A 16,371-nucleotide genomic window follows, 5' to 3' on the forward strand; every position below is an offset into this window, starting at 1 on the left:
ATGATTTTAGAGCAGGGGAGGCCAGCTGTCATGAAAACATTTGCAGACTACGATTTATTACTTTGTACCCCTTGCAGTTCGGATCAATTACATCATTTCCCTCCCCGTTTTATCATTATTGTACCTTGTAAATAGCAAGATCAATGTTTTATAGTCCTGCCCTCTGAAAAAGAGTCAGTCTGCAGTGCTGAGTGAAGTTAGTTGAACAGCTGAAATATTGTGGTCTGTGTTACAGAAAGGGATTTCTATTAACTTAGCTCTTGGAGATTACCTCCCCATTAGTCAAAGCCGTATAAGCAGTGTGTACTGCATCACACACACACACGTGTCCAATATAAACGTAGAATATGTCTGGGTAAACAAAATACCTAGTCCCTTTTATAAATCTGTTATTTTGTGGACTGAATTCTTATTGTACTTGTCTTTGCACACCAGAGCTTTGAAAAAGCTGACAGATCCCCAGATCCAGTAGCCCTTAAATTGGATCATGATTTGGAGGTCTTGACCCCTCTGGAGATGTCAGGAATAACACTGCTCTTAGGCATGGTGACCGCTGCCAACTTTAAAGAGGAACCATTGATTAATTCCTTATTTAGATTTTCCTCTGCTGTCAAGCAATTAAGTTTTGCCTGTTATCTCTCTGATTTTTTGATACAACAAGAGTTTATGAGAATATTTAAAATGTATAATTTACTCAAGCTTCAGGATGTCTGCATGAATTTAAACCATTAAAGCATCAAGACAGGAAAAAAGAAGCCAGCTAACAAAGTATATGATTTTAAAAAGCCACTGAAAAAAAGCAGATATATCCTGATTCCTTCAAGCCACAAAGCTCCATGCCATGTTAGCAAACAGTTGTACTGTCAGCACACTTGCAGAGCAGATGGAAAGCTCCTCTGGTTCTTGCTTTGTATTAGTGAGGGTGAAACACAAAATGTCTCCCTGGCTGCCTGCCTGCCTAGTTGCAAATCTGGTGGTCACCACTGGTACTTGGTCATTTGGCCCAGAGTTTACCACTAAGGCTAATCATGGAGGTAGCTAAGCCAGGTGGAAAACTTCCTAAGGTCTGTCCTGAAAACAGTCGTAAACCAACAGCCATTAAGAAGAACTCATTAGAAGCCATGCTTTAAAGATGCCTTCCTTGACTGCACTGACTAAACACATCAGGCCTTCAAATCTTTGTCATTAGCACTAACCATATGACATAGTGATCTTAGGAAGTAAAATTTCTTCACATTTTTCTGTATTCAGTATGTTCAAATTACAAGGCATGTTTCCAGTTCTTACATCTTCATTCAGCAGATGCAGATAATAATTGTTCTGGACCTGTGAACAGCTAGAAGCCTGCCAAGAAAAGGCTGCAGCACTAAATACCTGATTTAATGACATCTCGTATTTTTGTACATCTGATTAATGTGTAGTTAACAAGACAAAACAGTCTTTTGTGGACGCAGTCCAGCAAACGAGTGGGTTTTCATGATTTTGCAGCCACAGCATGATTGTTGTACATTAAACCTTTCCATGAGCATTAGCAAGCTTCCTTTATTTTGAATTGTTATGTTTTTCAGTAGGATGTACATCCTACAGCACAGAATGAATTTATTTAAAGAGCAGAAGAGTATTTCAGGAACAACTCAAAACATTGGGAAGCCTTGAGGTCAAGCAGAAGCCAGTTCTTTTCTGACCATAACTTTAAAGCAAAATTGGTTTTGTTCTGTAGAATAAACCTGTCCCACATTTTGGGCATGGCTTTATTAGCAAAGAAATGCTTGGTTTCAGCTCAAGCAGTCTCACCAAGCCCAGCAGCAATTTAAGTTGCAACCACAGTCTAGTTCTAAACAGTGTCTCTGGTCTATCTCTTCTATCTGGGTGGAGTAATCACCTGTCTCCTGGTGAAATCAGATTACACCCCGCCTTTCCGAATAGGATCAACACCTGCTACTTGGGTGGAGTATTTCAGACAAACAGGTTGTCAAGCCTGTTGTAGGCACATAAAGCATTTTGACTCCGTATCAGTCAGCTTGCCTTTATTCAGCATATTACAGGCATATCCTGTAACGACTTCCACTCACAGCTACCTAAGACAAATACACTCAGAATTTCTGGGTTGAAAGTGAATGTAAAACCATGAAGTGCTGAAAGGAAGCAAAAGATTGTGGCATCTATAAGGAAGGGACAGTTTCTTAGCAATATGTGTGCCTGTAAATAAACATACTCTGTAAGCTAGACTACGAAGTTACGTGTGCATTGCTGTGGGAATCAAACTTTTTGATATTGTGGATATCAGACTATTCTGGCACCACAGAGAGATGCTGAACAGAGAAACCTTAAGTGTCAGAAGCCAAAAATTCCCACTCAGAAAAAATTCGGCACCAAAGTGAAACTGTTGAAATGAGAGTTTGCTGAGCAGTTTTTGGGGGTGGGGGGGGAAGGGGATTGTTAAGTTGGTTTTCAGGGTTGTTTTTTGTTTTGTGGGGGTTCTTTTATATTCATGATACATGTATAGTAACCTAAAGTTTTGGAAGATGTTAATCAGGAAGGAATTACTCAAGGGAAAAGGATATCAACAGATGATTTGATCCAACACAGGTCACATCACTCAGTCAGAAAAATAAAAATAACAAACAAACAAACAAAACCCCAAAAGCAAGAGAGAAAGAGGTAGTTTCTCTCTTTATTTACTGTTCTTACTTTTCTTGTTCCACCATCTTCAGAACATAAAACTTTCTCTACACTGAAAGCTTTTTTTAAAGATCTTCTGTTGACATGAAGATGTGGAAACTGAACAAAGCATTAGCTTTGACATAGGGAATAATTGCATATTATTTGCTAGGTTATTTTAAGAACATTCCCTTTAGCTAGTATTTAGTTCTTTTACTTACTACAAAAGAAAAAAGACAATATTTTAGACCTGTGTGCAGCAGGGAGGAATTTAGTAGACCTGTTCTTGGTGTATGTAAGTAACAAAAAGAAAATTAGTTGTGGGCTAATTTAGCATTGACATAGTGACCACATCTTGAGTATAAAGGAACTGTGATTTGTGATCTTTCAGAGTAGATGTATCCTTAATTTTTAAACTAGCCTTCCTTTTACTAGAGCAACAGTAAAAAAAAACCAAAAATAAACCAAGCCAACCAAAAAAACACAAAACACCAAAAACCCAGGCTTTTTGCTAAAACAGAAAAAAATATGAAGACAATTCAGGTGAAAAAACAAAAAATGACTGGCACCAAGAGAAAGGCTTTTCTCTGACTTCGTAAGCTTCATACTGAAGCCCTGAAAGAAAACAGGGACTAAACATATCGATCATTTTTCCTAGTTATCCAGTTGATGTGTTTCTCTGCAAAGAAATGTACAAAGAATAAATTTACTCTGTCCATCTTGGGATGCGATGAATCATAACAAGGAATCACCCAACATAATTTTGAAATAGCAATAGCTGGTAACTCAGACATAAAGAAAAGTAATTCTTAAACTTTGCCAAGGCCAAACTAGGGCTCATGAGAAACAACTATTGATAAAAAATTAAACCCCATAATTTTGGGGACCTTTTTTTCTTCATTTCTCCTTTACTTCCCATTTGCTGACTCTGTGACTTTGTATTTCAAAAACAACGAAGAAAACATTTCTGAAAGGCTGCATTAAATCTGATGAATATTAAGTTTCCTTTAGAGGCAAATTTCTATAGTCACACCTATAAACAGAAAAATAAGCCCAAAATTGGAAAATTAGCTTTTTTCTTGATCTATATCAATTTGTTCCCCATACTCAAAGTCTTAAATAACTTCCCATGATACAAAATGGGTAAAATATGAAAATCTGAACAACTGCCAACTTAATTCTTCCTCTGTATAAGTACACAAGTTATTTATTACCTTACAGTAACTGATTTGCCTTGGTCAGTTCATATAAAGAAATATATGCAAATGCCTAAATGAACACAAGCTGTAGGAGCAACATCTGAACTAAGAGCCATAGCGAGGCTTTATGCTGGGGGTGTGTTGGGGGGGTCCATCCAAGAACTGGAGCTGGTGCAGCCAGAATTTCCTGGGGGGAAAAATTCTGTTAGAGAACTCCAGAGGACTTTGAAAGATTCTGGTGTATTACACTTCTTTTCTACCAAGCTCAGTTTGCCTCTAAGTGAAGGCATTGTAGGTTCGTTTTGTTTGTTCTTCTTTTTCCCATGTGTCTTTCTATTTTGTTTGTAGTCTATGCAAAGCAGTTTTACAGAGCAGCAATATTAAAGCAGTACACTGCTTACCAAATGTCTCATTCTCGTCTCACAAATGGTAAGAAATGCTTTGGTAGGAAACCATGCCCATATTAAAGATCATGGGCAAGATTAAGGAGTGAGCAGCCCTCAAGCTAATAATCCCAGCATATTAACTGGGGTGGCCGACAGAGTTGAAAGGGATATGTAGTGGCACTATTTGTCTACCAACAACTCAAAAGTCACATTTCTCAGTGTAGTAGGTAACACTGAGAATAAATTCTGTCCCTAACCTGACTGGAGGTCTGTTGCTTTGGACTTTTGCTCACTTCACCCCTTCCTGCTCCCAGGGGACATGCCCCTTTCCCGTTTCCCCAGGTTGAAGGGGAGTCCTGGGTCTTTAGGCTCTGTTAAAGGATTGCAGCGCTATGCTGGAGACGGCGCCAGAAAGGAAACAGGGATGGCAGTGAGGGTTGGTGATAGACAGGCTGGAAATCTGGCCGTAGATGCCCTCCAAAGGAAGAGCCCTGACAGAAAGGGATGAACGTCATTTTGGCACACCCAAAGGGCAGAGGTAATTTGACCAGAAAAATTAAGCCTGTCAGATGACAGGCTCTCTAGATCCAGGCAGCATTGTATATTTAATTTTCAGATTCCCTCTTCAGATCTTTGTTTACAATTACAGATGAAAAGAATTACTTTTACTTTCTGCCTCCATGTTCTTCTATTTTCCCTAAGGCTACAACAGTAATAAAATGAGTTAAAGGGAATAGTGCTCATTTATTGCGAACTTTGTTTCTCCAAAGCATCACCGGATATGGCTGAGGGACACTTGGTAAGTTACACACCACTTTTCCTTTTTTTTCTTTTTCTTCTTTCTTTCCAAATTAAATCATTGCACACTGACAGATCTATAAGCCTATGGAATTGCTAATCTTCCTATGATTTAGGGAAGGGTTGGAAAACTTTAAAGGATGCATAAACTGAGGTGGCATATGAACATTTTGCCTTAAATTAAGTATTACCATAACAAATGAGATGATGGTGAATTAAATTACAGCCATGTGATTCTACCTGCATTAACCATGAGCTCAGTAATTAAGTACCAGCCACACATAAATGCAAAGAAGCATGCACAGAGTGTAGCTATAACATGTGTAAAGAGTCTTGCTGCTTCTTAACTGGGAGAAGGTTTCTGAGCTACAGTGATTCCAAATTACCACCAAGAGAACTATCAAGTATAAAAAAGTGAATGACAGCTGAATTCAGGTAAGAGTTAATAACTATGTGAAATGTAATGGCAATTAAATAGCCCAAGTAGATGTCTACCCCCTATAAATTATAATACAGTCAGTGCTAATATAAGCACAGTTGTGTTGATACACTTTAGCTGTTAAGGGAAATGACACAAAAGTTCAAGTCTCTGTCTAGACCTGTTTGTTCATGTGACAGAGCACATGCAGAAGCTTGCCGGTACCAAGTGAAAGTACTTGCTACTCTTTGTATCTGTTTCTATATCAACATTTAATTCTCACCAGAAACATCCAGGGAGTAGCTGATTTCACACAGGGTGCAAAGTGTGTATAATTATCTGTCATATGTAGCTTGTCCTATGTGACTTTGTTAAAGTACCCATTGAAATTTTAAAGGTTTATACATGTCAAGGCCAGAAGGGACCATTTCAACAATTTAATTTGAGCTGGGATCTTTAGAAGTGGCTAAATAAATTAGATAAGTCAAATCACACTTAAAAATAACATCCTGAGGTGCCCTTCAGAAATACATCTTTAAAGCTTTCAAGGTGTAGAAATCTATCATAACTTTAATAGGGATTTCTCGGATTAATTTTGTACCACATGAACTACTGCTATGGTGCCTCAGCCAAATCTAGTGCAGAAATATATTGACTAAACAGCAGCCCAAGTTTTTTAAACAATAATAAATTAATAGTTTAAGGACTAGATGTACTTTCCAGTCAATAAGCTATCCCTACGCTACCCCTACCTGCAAAACTAACTAGTGTTTCTGGTAACTTCTGTAAATCACCCAAGCTTCACTTTGCTGGTTTATGACATCCCAGGAATGTCAGTGTAGAATTGTAGCCACATTTTTTTTTTTGCAGTTACCTATTATTTAACCCATATGTAATACAGAGGTTGCCATGTGTTTCTGCTAGGTCCCAGGTGCCTGTGAGATCTTAAAATCAAAATACTGAGGCTCACAAGTAAGGGATACGACTAGCAGCATGTCTGTACTGTAAGTTCAGTACAAAAGCTGAGAAGTATTCTGTAGAGATTTTGTCTTCTTTGATCATTCCCAAGGTCTGGTCAGGAATCATGAGAAATATTCACGGGACTTACAGCAACCAGAATACATCAAATGAGAGACTGAAGTCCAGAATAGCAAGAAATCCTCATAGAATTGCTTATTTAGTTTAATTACATGAGCAAATATCTTATTTGTTATTTATAGTCTTTAATTTTTCATGAACAATGCTACTTTGGTGCTTTTGATACTCTATACCGAGGAGATGGAAATATATTGTAATACTAAGTACTTGCATGGGACAGTAATTACAGTTTTATTGGAGAAGAAAAAATCTGTATTTTGTGGGAAAGTGTAGCAGTTAACTTCTATCAATCTAAGAAGTCCTGCTGTAAGTCCTGCATAGCTGGGGTGAGACTTTCAGCCTCTCTCCTCAGCTTACCTGTATAAAGAAACAGATCCGAAGCATACTTTAAAAGGTTTATCTATCTGTCCAGTGAGCAAAGCTTAACTAATTAACATATACTAAGCCCTTTAAGAAACAGAAATGAAAATGACTGCTTACGGAACAAAGGGATCTCAGGAGAGCGGGAACAGCTTAAGTCGCCGCCCTCCTCAAATCCTGTGCAGACTGTCTTGAGCTACAAACCTGCTGCACCTAGATTTGCATGACTGACAGCGTCAGTGTAAGGAATCCCTCTGAAGGAGTGAAAACGACAGTAAATTACCTCTTACAATTATGAGAGGAAATCTCGGAGGTCATAGCTGAGGTTAGCAGTGGGGCAGAGCCGGGGTTATACTTGCGCTGCAGCTGCTGCAGTGCACCTGGCCTATTAGTGGGGACCTGCGTGTTCAGCACTGACTTCCCCTGGAGATCAATAATGAAGAAAAAGTTTGTAAAAAGGAACTCGATGTAGAAGTATGGACTGTCATGTAGCAAGTTTTGCATCATCACAAGTGAAGAGTATCTAATATCTTAGCAGTGGTACATGCTGAAAGCAATATTAAATCAAACATGTTTCACATCTCACTTTATTTGTCCTCTATTTCTCTTTTTCCCTCTAATGAGAGTCTGTTGAGTTATTTTTATGGCCTCTACATTTCACACTCCCGAGGTACTGACAATGGCTTTAAGGAATAAATGAGGGAGGAATAATAAGTTTCTTAAATGATCTGTAAGCTTTATCGGTAATTACAGTTAAAGCAGTTCCATTAAGTACTTTGTCTGTGATGCACTGTTTTACAGCAAGAATAGGTGGCTGTAAATATTTAAAGATGACCTAAACACACAAACATATACGTTCCTTCCTTCTAGCTGCCTACCAAAATTGGACACACATTACGTATGCCCTATGCATTTTTATTTTTTTTTAATTTTACACCTCCTCTTGTGGAGAGATCTGAAAAGTAAAACAATGAAAGCAAATCCACCCCAACAACCCTTACAGGTCAAGAATGTTTTTTCAAAACAAGCATCTGAGTCTAGCAGGGTTTTGCTGTACTACTGTTATCCTCAGTTTGGGCCACGCTGTGTCCGGAACTCTGTGCTCCTGCTGTGCCTTATGCTTTCCCACCAGGTCAATGGAGTCCTGCTTCCAATGCGCAGGATCACAGCAGGCAGCTAGTGCGCCAGGATCACACCGCACTGGAGTGTGCTATTCACCTCACCTTTTACTCATGATTAGAAGGTGTAGCCACCCTAATACCATAGGAAGCAAAAGAATAAAGGTGAATAAAATAGTTCCAGTATAAATGGTCCTCTCAAGCTTACCATAGTCTGAGGATGAGGACCTGAACTTCCCAGCTCACTCCAGAACAATAACGTCTCTATTTACAATGAATGGATTGAAATCAGCCTAGTACAATGTGTGAAACATACTGTTTCTTACTATTGTGAATTTCTAAAAATAATTATTAAAAAATAAAAGACTATACTTTCACTCTAAGTGCTGAATCTCTTATTAATTTTCTAGGTTTCATCCCCAGCTATAAAAAAATCTACTTTATATAGTATCATCATACTTATTATAAGATCAAGCTGCAAGGTTAGTTAATTTGCTCAGACATTTAACACTAGCCTTATTTTTTTTCAACCTTGAATATTAGATTTTCTACTGCTCACCTTGCAAAGGACTCCTGAAAATTATTTGTGACCCTGAAGATGGATTAATTTAAATGTATTATTTCTATATAAAGAGATGGTCCAAGTATGTGGCACTTCAGCTGTCCCTTCCCATATATAGCTTAGCCCATATTTCTTAGTTTTTACCTAATCCACCTCTGCTGTTCCCAAATGGCTTTTTAAGAAGACAACTGTCCTCTATGGCCTAGGTAAAGACTGAGGAAACTATTTTTATTATGACCTAGGAAATTATTCAAATGGAGCTCTCTAGAGGCATATGGTTGGCATTATGAATATTTTACAGAATCATCTCTGAAAATCAGGCCAATAGCATATACACATGGGGCCAAGTTCTACTCTCAGTTATACCTTGGCAACCACAGTTATTTCCCATTTGGCTACGCTATGCAAGTATTTGTTTGGCTTATTGCATGCATGTATTTTTTATCCTTTTTTCCCTTCTTCAGCCCTGTCTTCCCATTTCCCATATAGTTCTTTTAAAGAAGACAGTTATTGGCATGGAATGATTATTATTTGGAGGTTACTGGCTATGTCTTTCCTACTTCATAAATACAGGCAATCAGGTGTACACAGGAATGAGGGAGAATGTACAGAAAATTATGCCTAGTGTAACAGTGTCTTTCCTGAGGCACCAAAACCGATGCAGAATGTTAAGACCACTTTGACCTCAATCTTGCTATGAAATCGTGGCAGGAAAGAGCTCAGGGAAACCCACTGACTCCAGTAAGATGCTGCGAAGAGAAAGCACTTGGAATTCGCTGTAGGACTGGGTCCTGGAGCAGGGCAAAAATAGGTCAAAATATTAGGTACCCTGAGATCAGGAGACAAATATATGAGGGTTAATATTTCTCATTCTCATGTCTCTCTTCCCTTCTTTTTCTTGTTGATATAGATACATTTTTGGTAGATAAATTCTATTTCGTTTCTATGGTTTCCATTTATGAATTTAAACCTTGGTCATAAAGACAAAATTTAATTATTTTTAATAAAAAGGCTAAAAGAACTTGAGACTGAAGTTATAATCAGATGTGTGGCCCTACAAAGGAGGAAAAATACTTTAAGAATTAACACAGTAAGACATAATAAAATATTTACAATATTTTATAAAAGGAAAAAAATGCTAAAAAGATTTGTACTTACCAGAATATCTTTTCCAGCCCACTTGCACTCGTCCCTTCGGGAATGAGATACAGGCCAAACAATCTAAAGACACAGAACAAAAATCACGTTGTGTTATTTCATGCTTCAATACTCAGAAATTGCAGACCAAATGCTACAGAGTGTCTTTACCCAGTTTCTCTTTTCCTCATTCTTTTCCTTATTTCCTTTTCTTCCATAGAATTTGTCGACAAAGAAATTAAATGATAGGAGCAAAATAGAGATAATAGGAATCACAGTAAAAACAATCTTGAAATATAGTCTGTACTGCGAATCTCAGCAGTGAATCTTGAATACTAACAATAAGAGGTTGACTCTCCATTAAGTGAGTGTTCTTCCACTGTTTTACATTTGATGTAATGGAATGGAGACTAAGAGAAAAAATTGCACTTACTGAGAATAAATTGGATCTATGTGAAATGCAATCTCATGTTAGAGTTACAGCTCAGACATGAGGTGTTTGCCTCTTCACTGTATCTACTAGCAGACTCTTTGACTAGGTTTAGTTAAATAAATAATAAAAAAGAAGATATGACATTTGAAAAGTATCACACCTTCAGAACAGAAATGTTTATGCTGTTCCTATAGAGCTACCCTAATACAAGTAAACCTAAACCTAGGTTTACTGTAGTGTTTGCTTAGCAGAAAATGGATCTCACCTCATACAGAGAAAAGCCAGAGACCCTCACAGTCAATTATTCATGTTTTTCTGAAAAGCTTTTAGGAATTACATATAGAATAAAACATGATCTTCCCATAAAATGCCAGGCTATTCATTTGGGAGCCTCAGATAATGCAATATGAATGGCCATGAGCCTGGATTACAGCCTTGGTGTTCAATACAGTTTGTTAAAAAAAAATGAAAGCCAAAATATTCAAAAAGAAAAAGGAATTAATATGGATGACAGAAGAGGTTGAAGGAGATGTTATACATGGCGTTGGAAAATACAGTTTGCAACCATGTTTTTAAATTCAAAACTTTCTTAAAACTTAATGAAATCCAAACAGCAATCGATCATCTTAAGTCTATAAAATAAGGCTGAAAATTTTATGAGCACATTCTCTCTCAAAGGATTCCTGCTACTTCCTGTTACTATTCTCAGTTTAAAATGTGCAGAGATATGTGAAAATTTAAATTTACTAGGTTGAAAAACATTAACCAAACTTCTCAGATCTCCCAAAAGGACCAGCTCAAGTTCAGTTCAAGTTTTGGGCAAAGATTTCTATATTATGCAAACCAGCATTCTAATCCGTAAAATGAATGGCTAGCCTTGTTCTAACAGCACAGTATTTTCCTCAATTTGGTTTAAAATTCAGCTAAATTGAACCATTTTTAATAGACAGGAAAGTCTGCCTTTTTGAGTTGTGATCTTTGGCAGTTCTATGATGCTATCAGCATTTAGACAGAAACATGAGTTCTTTTTTTACATGGTGGAAACAACAACTGGTGAAGTTCTAGCTCAAGTGCAGCACTGGCTGCGTTGTGATTTTGATCAAAGCTTCTTCAGTGACCCTCCTTTCTTTAATAAGCAGATCCACAAATTCTTCAAGGTTTGTGTCTGTTATTAAATCTAAACTCTAAATTGTCTGTTCTTTAATTCTGTCACCAACACTCAGTTCCATGTTACAAACAGCAATTCTTTATTTAATATATTAAACATTACATATCATTTCAAATAGCGTTCTAAAGATATCTGAATACATAAGTATGTAAGATACAATTCCCCCCATTCTGCAGAGCTGTTTTCTGCAATGGAAACACCTTCTTTCCTTTAATTGTTCCAGATGTTTTGCACATTAAGCTATCAATCCCTCAGAGAATTCAAATAAATAGCTAGTTTCCTTTATAGCTGCTCTAAAGAGAATAGAAAAGAAAATACCCGGTTTTCCTTTTATCCTTTTTCCTTAGAGGATACAAATGAATAGCCTGTCTTCCTTCTGAACAGAAAACACAAGGTATTTATTGCTATCATCTTAGGAAGCTAATAGTCAAACGGGCAAAAGGTCAGGAACACCAAGAAAAAAAAATCCCTGGGTATTGGAGCAATATATCTCTCATAAAAGGGTACTCTCTGGATTTTAAAATGTGCCATCAAAATACCCAAATACAACAAATCAAACCTCCATGCCATTGTTTACCTTCTTAGTATTTTGTCTTATTAAAATAAATGAAAAATGAAATTATTTATTTAGGCACCAGCAAAAGAACATCACTAAACTGTTTGTCAGCTTTTAACCTGTCACCAACTTTTACTGGAAAATTATACTCTCCATCAAGAATTGCAAGCTTTTATGGACCTATTCCTCTTTTATTAATACTGAATCTATTTCCTTTGAAAGCAGCAGAAGCAGAGTGCCTACAAGCGCTGGGTTAAAGGACAGAAATTAACACTCGGACTCCCAAACAGCTTATTTTTATCTGCAAACAAATACAGAGTAATAAAGCCTTTTTGTGTAAACTGTCATAATAGTTCTTTGGGTTTTTTAGCAGTAGACATGAGAGTATGTCTTGTTTGGGAAATAGCTGGATTTTTCACTTGTCATTGATTTTTTCATAGTCTGAAAAAAAGCATTGTAGGTTATACAGTCACAGGTTATAGCTCATTATACATTTCTCTTCAGAGTCATCAAATATTTTTGTTGTAATAGTATTCCTGACACCCAAACACTTGCTACATAATTCATACAGTGCCCAATATAGACTAACAACAGTTCTGCAACGTTAAAAGTATGTATTTACATTGTACAAAACAGGAGTGAAAGTACCTTCTGATATTCCTTGATGTTAACCAGGTTGAAAGAAAATATGTGATCCTTCGCTCCAACATACAGCCGACCCCGTTCTTCATCCAAGAGGAAAGTATGGTAACTGGAGCTATTAGCTAGTCCATTGAAATGGATTATATTGTTGGATTCCAACATTTCTGAAACATAAAGGTAACACTTTCTTTGTTAATATGGTCAAATGAAATACAGACGTGTTTTGACTTGTATGGATTTCATTTTAGGAATTTATATTTATGGAGTAAACACCAGCGAAAGCTTTATGTACCTGGGCCCATGAATGTTTTTATTTCAAGTACCTAAACCCAAACTGCTTGTGAGATTCAGGTCTACACAAACAAAGGCCAAAACACCAGTGAAATCAATTAAAAACCTGTATGAGGTTTTAGGTGGTAAAATTATATCTATGTAATTCATCAACTCTTGGACAAAGTTCAATTTTATTCAATGAATGAGATTTACAAGGATAAACTGGAGGATGACCAGGTGATAAAAACCCCATCTAAACACAAAATCTCCTACTTCCAGCACACAAAACTGTTTCATACAGATCTGTAAGTTATGAGAAAGGGAATAAGAATGACTAGTTGACAAGATAAAATAACATGTGCAACCTGTTCTTACATTTATTACTGTCTTCCCAGCTTACTGACATAGGCAGCATGTTTTTCTCTTTTTTGGAATTGTGTATTTATCCATCACAAGAATAAAACTAGAGAAGTTAATTTTGCTTCTGTTTAAAGTCAAGAATAATTTTCTAGTTATACTCCACACAGAGCTGTTGCACTTGCCAAGGACAGGATTTTTTTTTAAGTACAAGGATCCACAGAGTGTTCTTAGCTATTCACAAACATTAACAAAGGTATATACATTTTCCTGAAACTGCTTAAAAATGAAAATAATCTGTAAATAATACAGACCATACTAATACAAACTTTCAGAAAAACACTCCTTTATTCATGTCTACGTTAATATCGGGACCAAAGCCAAACCATCTCTATCATTTCAAGGCATGTCTGCACGAGTAAGTCATCGATAAGAAACTTTCCCCGTGACGACAAATCCTACACCGTTCAAGCCCCAACCTTGTGATGTCCAGAGGCAAACACACAGTTTTAGGAGCAGGAGCAGTTCCACCAATGCCAGGGCAGCTCCTCACACCGCACCCGTGAGGACAGATGAGAAAGGGAGCAAATACATGGGGATCCAACGGCTGATGGCTGGACGGCACAGCCAGGCATCTATCGTTTGTGTTAGCGCTGCCGTATGTGCAAGCCAGGGACGTGTCTCAAAACAGCTGCCAAATGCCTAGATGTCTAGGATTTGCCTAACAGTGCAGCTATCTGCCATGACATTGTGGTTTGCAGTTAGATCACTCCCGTTTTCTACCATTACGCCCACTGATGAGTAAGCATAAGATAGCAGCCCCTATGATGCTAAAAATCAAAGTGAAGCTGCGGTTGAAACAGGAGCTTCTGCTTAAATTTCTTTCTAAACTAATTTTTCTTCTCTTTTTTTCACTTCTTTTAACTAGAACAAGAAGATGTTAGGTGGGGATTTTTTAGGACTTACATATTAGTGGTACTTATGATTTTACAGAATTCCAGCACCTGTAGCTTAGCAGTAGTCCCACAGACGTTAAACCTATTTTTTATTTTCACTCATACCAGGTGGATTTTGAAGCAGGCTGATACTCTAAAATGGCAAGAATTAGTAGGCAACATATTCAAGGAAGGTAAAGATAACACTAAGAGTTGCATACCATTCAGGCTAGCTTCGCCCCAGTATTCTTTGCACTTATTTGGAGAAACCTCACGAGCACCAAAAAGAGTTAAGTTACATAGAAGTGTAGCAAAGTGTCAGAGCATGCACTGTATTTTGTTCCTTATTCTATGTTTTTTCTGGCTAAATATAACTACACATTTTGTATTACAGAATACTTTTTAGAACTTGCACTGCTCAAGACTTAAGTTCTTTTTTTTTTTTTTTTAAACATAACAAGAAGAAATCAAATCACCCCAAGCAGTCTTGTCAAAATAATTCTTCTGGCTTCCTGCCAAGTTCTAGAATTTGACTGTATTGTCCTCCAGTTCACGTATTTGCATTTTGTTAGAGACTTTACTAATTCTCTTTACATTGTAATGACTGATTCAGGTGTTGAATGTCGACTCGCTGAATAGCGAGTGATACAGATGATTGATTGCTTAACTTGTCTTAGAAGTCTCTTGGCTAGAAATGCTTTGCTGTCATCTGTATCTGATAATTTTTCTTATAATATAGTTGTCAAAAACCTTTGTAATTTTTTAATCTTTCTTGGTTTGAACTCACAGAGGTACGATTCTGCCCTTTGTGGCTGTAGTGTACAGATAAGTGTCTGCTGAAGTCAATGTTAGACAAATGTAAAGTGGATATAAATGGAAAGAAGATCAGTTAGGCAGACAGCTACTTGGTTTAAAACAAGCCTGATATGATTTTGCTAATGCAGAGTTCTAAATATTCACATCTACAGATGGTGATAGATATGTTCTTTTCTTTCTCATATTCATGAAAAATGCCAGATCATAACACTAGAGTTTAAGGTTTATTATGGCCAAGAGTAAATTACATCATCATCTCCACTATTCATATGTCTCCACAGTGTAACTTAAAAGGACCAGGTGTAGCTGTGCCGGGAAATATATATATACTCTTTTTTTCTTTTCATTTTCTGTGACTCTTTAGCGTATGCAACAATGTTAAAGGTAACACTGGTGGGGTTTTTTGTGAACTCGCAATTTAAAATCAAACTAAAAGACAAATCACTGTTAGATTCTCTTAAGATTAGGACATTTCTCCGGGGTTTTAATCATTATTTGTCAAATTGTCTCATTATTGACTTTTGCAGGAAATGACCAGATTTCCAGGGTCTATTACCCCCAAAAATAGGCTTAAGCATATTCCAAGCAGTGTATTTCAAATCATGTAAAATCAGGTTTCCATATCAGGAATCAAGCTGAAGATAGGTTGAAGAGAAAAAATGTCATTTGAGTGCTGATGCGTCTCGTTCAGTACTAATTCAGTTAGGATTGAGTTACACCAGAACTAAGAGGTGAAAACCTAAATAATCTCTGCAGTTCCTCTGCTGTTTATTCTAACTTACATGTATTTCTCCAGTGAAGAATATGGCTTCATATGACATTCTGGAAAGGGCTGTTGAAGGGCAAAGCAATGGTATTTGCATAATCAATACAAATTAAATATTCCACTTCCTCAAATTAATTAGTTTCAAAGTGTTTACCATCCACTGTCTTTTCAAGTATCCAGCTAGTGACTATTGCTGAGAGGAGGACAGAAACAGCAGCGACAGGGCACGCTCCCAGAAGGGCACTCACATCCATCAGTTCTGTAAAATGTCAGTCACGATGGCAGGGTACAGGGCTGATCAGTGCTAAAATAAACCACTATTTACAACAAAGATTGCATTGCAATGCCAAGAGGAAAATGACTAATGCCTTCAATAATCCAATGAAATTAATACTACTATGCATATCCTATTTTTTTCCATTTTTTGTTGCTGCTGTTCTTATTAAAGGTTGGCATATCCATGACCTATGCAGACAGATAATGGTTGACTGCACTTAAAGCCTTTTTTTTTTGCTTCCCCTATGCTTCGTCCAGTTATTTTTATTGCAAAGATGGTAACATTACTCTAGCAGATGTTGCAGCCAAGTACCATTCCTTCAGTAATTGCTCAGAGAGCATTTTCTTATTTCCTTTTGACACATCCTCAGCTATAGTCACGCCTGTTGTTTTGAACAGGAATGAATGAACC

At 37.1% G+C, this 16,371-nt stretch overlaps 1 protein-coding gene across 3 annotated transcripts in view; it reads right to left on the bottom strand.

Annotated features, from left to right (window-relative positions):
* The window catches only part of SEMA3A (semaphorin 3A), a 339,746-nt gene that overhangs the window by 114,232 nt on the left and 209,143 nt on the right, over positions 1-16,371 (bottom strand). For all 3 annotated transcript variants that reach the window (XM_075081518.1, XM_075081516.1, XM_075081519.1), the window contains 2 exons: positions 12,543-12,700; positions 9,759-9,821 (listed from right to left, as the gene is read on the bottom strand). In XM_075081518.1, the coding sequence (XP_074937619.1) occupies positions 9,759-9,821; positions 12,543-12,700 (221 nt within the window). The remainder of the gene's footprint in view (positions 1-9,758; positions 9,822-12,542; positions 12,701-16,371) is intronic.

This window comes from Phalacrocorax aristotelis, chromosome 1 (assembly GCF_949628215.1).
Source record: "Phalacrocorax aristotelis chromosome 1, bGulAri2.1, whole genome shotgun sequence".
Taxonomy (NCBI): domain Eukaryota; kingdom Metazoa; phylum Chordata; class Aves; order Suliformes; family Phalacrocoracidae; genus Phalacrocorax; species Phalacrocorax aristotelis.